At 46.1% G+C, this 5,353-nt stretch overlaps 2 protein-coding genes across 3 annotated transcripts in view; both read right to left on the bottom strand.

Moving 5' to 3' along the window:
• Window positions 1-5,353, bottom strand: part of sugct (succinyl-CoA:glutarate-CoA transferase) — a 40,225-nt gene that overhangs the window by 8,227 nt on the left and 26,645 nt on the right. The gene's annotated exons all lie outside the window — the stretch shown is intronic.
• Window positions 2,900-5,353, bottom strand: part of LOC107833543 (chemokine XC receptor 1-like) — a 4,850-nt gene continuing 2,396 nt past the window's right edge. Inside the window, exon 2 of the mRNA XM_016663141.1 lies at window positions 2,900-5,325. Coding sequence (XP_016518627.1) covers window positions 4,872-5,325 — 454 coding nt within the window. The 3' untranslated portion in view covers window positions 2,900-4,871. The remainder of the gene's footprint in view (window positions 5,326-5,353) is intronic.

Below are 5,353 nucleotides of genomic sequence, written 5' to 3'. Positions count from 1 at the left end.
GGGTGATGTAGAACTGGGTGATGTAGAACTGGGTGATGTAGAACTGGCGCTACAGCTGCAGGAACTTACAGGAAGTTTGCTATTTAGTTTTCAGTCTGTTTTTCTGCACAAATATCCGTTTACATCCTGCATGTTTTATTATCCTGCTTTCATAATTTATTTCAATCTTTCTCTTCTAGTTTGGTTTTCTTCACTACTGACTAAGTCACTCTGTTGCTCTACGTTATAAATATCTGCATCAAACTTTTCTCTCATTATATTGAACTCATGAACATCTTTAAAGAACTTAAACAGCTCAATCTCATCTCAACTCGCCGCATCGATCACAGACTACAACTTTAGGTCAGGCTGAGTAGAAGTCAGACATTCTGCCACCTGCTGGTGGGAGTTAGCATCACTTAAAAGTTTTTGATCATTTTTGAGGAAGATTAGCATAATCTCACAATTATGCTAATACATGAATCTGTAGATTTTGTTTGACTTTCTGTGACCACAGAATCTAAAACCTGGAGAGATTGAATAAAATGAGTCAGCTGTTAATTAAATCACCAATAAACATCAGAAAATATTCCAGAATATTAAGAAATTAACTTCCTTTGTGTTTGAAACGGCTTCCTGTGCTGGACCAATCAAAACGCAGGAAAAAATGCAGCAACCAGCCAATCAGTGAAGAACTCTTATCTGTCATTTAAAAAACAGTCAGACCAGCCAGTTTTTGATCTTAGTATTTTTTTAAACCAACATATTTACAGGATTGGAGGAGAAAAACAGTTGATTAAAATGGTTTTACAGATTTTTTGTCTGAAAATATTAAAACATGGGAAATGTCTGAAGTTTTGGAGCTGTGGCCAACAACCGGCACCATGGAGACACCGAACTGACTGCTCCTGCAGCTCCGGGCGCCTCATAAATCTGAAGATGTTTGATGATGATGGAACCGAGTCTCCATGGCAACAGGCCCCGCCCACATCCTCTCTGTCTGTTTATACATGGAGCAATATGATTGCAAGCATGTGTGTGTGAGTAACTCTATCTGTTTGTGACGCAGGACATCATTACCTCCATATGCTCGCACACTCACACACACACACCCAGCGGTCAGAAACATCGTTTTATTTTCCACTCAGTGGGTTTTTAATCTGATGAACTGAGAAATGAAGCGAAACAGCTTAGCTCTGGTTCCCCTACAGCAGGGTGTCAAACTCCAGCCCTCCGCTGTCCTGCAGGTTTAAGATGTGCCACAGGTACAAAACACTGGAATGAAACGGCTTCATCACCTCCTCCTGGTGTAGATCAGGTCTCCAGAGCCTTAATGACCTAATTGTTCTGTTCAGGTGGTGCAGCAGAGGCTCATCTAAAGGTTGCAGGGCAGCGGCTCTCCAGGACTGGAGTCTGACACCTGTGCTCTACCGGGTCAGTCCATCAATACCGGGTCGGTCTCTTAAACACTGACAATCATTATCACTCTTCTCATTCTGACCCGTTGGACCAGTTGGTGGTTCTGATTAGCGTAGGTTCTGGAGACCTCCTGAAGTTGGGTTGGACTCGTTTGACTCTGGTTCTGAAACTGGTCGTAGTTCTGGACCTGACTGTGTAAACTCTGACCACAGAGATCTAAACTGGTTTATTCATTGGAAGCTGAAGGTTTTCTGAACTGGTTTCAGACCTGCTTGGTTCTGATACCAGGCCCGGTTCTGGCTCCCAGTAAAAATAAACTGGTGTTAGAGATTTTATTTGGCCCGGCTTGTGAAGTTGAACCTGGTTTGGACCCGTTTAGAGGTATTTTGCTGGTTCTATTCCGAGTTTAAACGCTACATGAGCGTTAGCTAACGCTAAAGCAAAACACCAACATGGTATTTACTGGAAGCTAATGCTAAGGGGCTACATAAATGTCATATTTAGCAGAGGCTAATGCTAAATCACCATACCAACATGCTAATTAATGGAAACTTGTAACATAACCACTTTGTTTTTCCTGTGTAAAATACATTGAAGAGAAAATGTATCATCTGATGGGTATAACAGTTGCTGTTATTTCTTTGTAAAATTATTCGGAGTTTCCACTTTTAAAACTGATTGTTGGGCAGGTCATGCTGATTTTTAGGTGTGGCTGAGATTTAGTGTATAAAAAGGGGCGTCGGTGCAATCAGAGTGGAAGACGCTCACCGTCAGATCCGGGCAGCGGGAGACTTGAATTAATTGAACGATTAGAACAAATAATAAAGCAAAGAAAGGAGGTAAAACGGAAAATGAAAGTTCGCCCCAGCGCCGCGGATCGGGCGCTTTAGGAGCTGGATTGGAGCTTGTGCACAGGAAACGCCGCCAGGTGCAGGAGGACGCCACCGGGGGGGAAAGAAAGACATTCCCGGTGAGATCTGGACTTTACGTTTCTTTTTGGGGATTTTTGGTGGTACCACTCCTTTTTCTCATTTGTTGGGGGGAGGTTTTTGACGCTTGGGGATTTTTGGTTTTGGATTGAGACTTTGGATTAAAAAGGAGAAATTCTCCCAGGATATGGAACTCGTTTCTGGACAATATTCGTATTAAAAAGGATCAAGAAGATTTGGACATTTAACCATTTGAGTTTCTTTACTAGCATGAACTAAGTGGATTAAAACTATCCTAAATTTATTTTGAGAGTTTTGGTTACTGATTTATTTATCAGGATAACTATTATTATTTTCTTAGTTCGTGTTTTTCGTAATAAATTATTGTTGCAAAAGGTCAACATGATTTCATATTTGAGTGTTTGGCTATTTATTTACTTCTCCATTTAACTGGTGAAACATATTTTGCCTGATGCCTGTGACGTAACCCCCTTGTGTGTATTTGTAAGTTCTGCTTTAAATGGGAGCCGAATTTTACAAACACTAAAGTGCTACACAAACATTTAGTGTAATTTGGCTTCTGCACAGAATATGAACTTTATTTAACTGGAAGTTTACAAAACATCCAAGAAAATGAGCACAACATTTAAAAATGAAAAACAACATAGGAGAAGCTAAGAGCGATACATGTTTTCAAAGTTAGCAGTCAGGTTAGCTTGGCTGTTAGCTCAATAGTCTCGTTCTGACTTTTATTTGCACTTCAGGTTAAAGTGGTTCTGGTTCTGGCAGTAATTGGGTCAGCTGTACTGTGGGTCAGGATTAGATCCTGGGTCGGGGACATGGTGACGGTCTGGATGGTCTGCAGACGCTGTCAGGACGTTTGGTCCAATCGTCCAGCGTCCCGAAGGACACGTTGGACTCCAGTTAAGGAACTGGGAAATCAAGCTGGAAACAAGGCCCAGCAAACCAGAACCAGAGACGGTCTTTGGGCGGTTAGTGGGCTGATCAAAGCAGAACCGCTCTGTGGTTCTGGGCCACGCGCCTCCTCTTCCTCCTTCCCTCCTCTTCCTCATTTTCCTCTGCCTGTTTTATCTGTCAGGCTGATCTTACCTGAGGTAAAATCACCACGACAACTACAGGAAAAGAGGTCATGTAATTTGGGTCCAGCCATGACCCGGTGAAGCTTCACAGAACCGGGTCTTGGACAGGAAGCAGTGACCCGGTTCAGCTGAACGGTTTCTGGAGTATTCCTGCTGAATATTCGTTTTGTCCAGGAAAGACGCTTTGGGTCAGCAGAACCCAACATTTCTGTCCTGAGACGAACAGAAGGAACCAACGGAGGCCCTGGTTCTGATCCGGGCCGCTGACCGGGCCTCGGCTCTGCAGCCAGAGTTCCTGCTGAGACCGGACCGGTATCCAGCAGCATCTGGAGGAAGACTCAGCTGCCGGGCTGACCTCATTAATCGCGACCCGACCCGTTTGTTCTGACAGCAACATGGACCCCGTTGGACCTGGACTTGCATTAATCACGTCCCATTAGCTCCCGTCTCGCTGAATGTTTGCACAGTTTGTCTCTGCAGCTTGGCTGCGACTGACGATTCATCAACGAGTGGTTCTGGTTCTGATCCGTCCAGAACGCCTCTTTTTAACGGAACCAACTGATCAGGCCATAAATCAGCTGGAGGAGGAAGAGGAGGAAATGTTTTCCTCACTCTAAAGTCAGATTAGCTCTGAATGCTCCTGGAACCGACGTCCAAATGTCCAGAAGGTTCTGGTCCTGATGTCCGACCCGGTCCGGCTCTGAGAACAGAACCTCAACATGGAGGCTCCGGGCGCTACGGTGGCCTGCAGTGACTACACACACCTGATGGGGGCGCTGCTCTTGTCCTTAGACAAGCATCTCTCTGGAGAACGGAGACGACTTTCAACATGACAGGTCTGAGAGACTCATCCAGAGGAACTGGACCCGGTTCCACCAGTTCCTTCACTCCATCTCACACTGGCAGTACCGGGACCAGTGGGACTGGGGATTACCGGGTCGGGGGTTAAAGTTCATCTGTTTGGAATCTCCGTCTCCTTCAGACGACGGCGTCCAGAGTCCAACATCATCAGGAAGTGATGCGTTTATCGGTCTGAGTCACAGCCGTCATAACAGGAAGTGATGTAGAGCCTGGGTTAGTTAACCCTTTAACGTCCTCTGCTGGTGCTTCTGGGTGGCAGTTAAAGGGTTAAAGGCTTTCAAAGGGAATTTTCTCGTTTCAACAGGAACCAGGAGTCTAACGTTCAGCTGCTCAGGGACGAATCTACAGGAGCCCTCGAGGCTCAGTAAAAGCTAAGGTTAGTCTCTAGGCACTCATCACAAGTTCCCAAGTGAAGAGGCCTGAAAACAGGGAATATGGGAATGATTAGTATTCCCAAATAAACAGTCACGGATCATTGGGAAGGATGAATCAGGTTTCTGGGGAAATGTACTGTTTTGTTTGTGAACAGGTTGTTTGTCCACGACTCGGGCTGCGGCAGGAACCTTAACTGGCTCTGCAACAGCTAGAAGTTGATGCAGGGCAGCTTTCCGGCTCTGTGCAGGAACAGCAGAGGAGTGATGAAGCTGCTGATGATGCTGATGAAGAGGCTGAACAACGTGAGCTGCAGAATGAGAAGCAGAGACGCGGTGAGGACGGTTGGGCCCAGCATGAGGATCTGCAGCAGCTGGGTGGCGCTGTTGAACCCCAGGGTGATGACGATCACCTTGAAGGCCTTCCTCTTCATGGCGCTCCAGCTCTCAACGCTGCGGGAGCTGTCGCCCGGACCCGGCTGCTTCAGGACGAGCAGGACGCGGACACCGCAGTAAGACAAGACGGACAGGAAGAGCAGGGACTTGGCTATGAAGTAGCAAGCAGAGACGGTGAGGGACGGGCCGAGGAAGGGAAACAAGAAGTCCAGCAGGATCAGCAGCCAGTCAAAGAGGCAGACAGCCAAACGGTACCGCAGAGGTTTCAGCCTGCAAGCAGGAAGAATCAGGAAAACAC

This window comes from Poecilia formosa, unplaced genomic scaffold, assembly GCF_000485575.1.
Source record: "Poecilia formosa unplaced genomic scaffold, Poecilia_formosa-5.1.2 Scaffold404, whole genome shotgun sequence".
In the NCBI taxonomy this organism is placed as follows: domain Eukaryota; kingdom Metazoa; phylum Chordata; class Actinopteri; order Cyprinodontiformes; family Poeciliidae; genus Poecilia; species Poecilia formosa.
The sequence above is the reverse complement of the archived record's forward strand: the minus strand, read 5'-3'. Positions and strand labels throughout refer to the sequence as shown.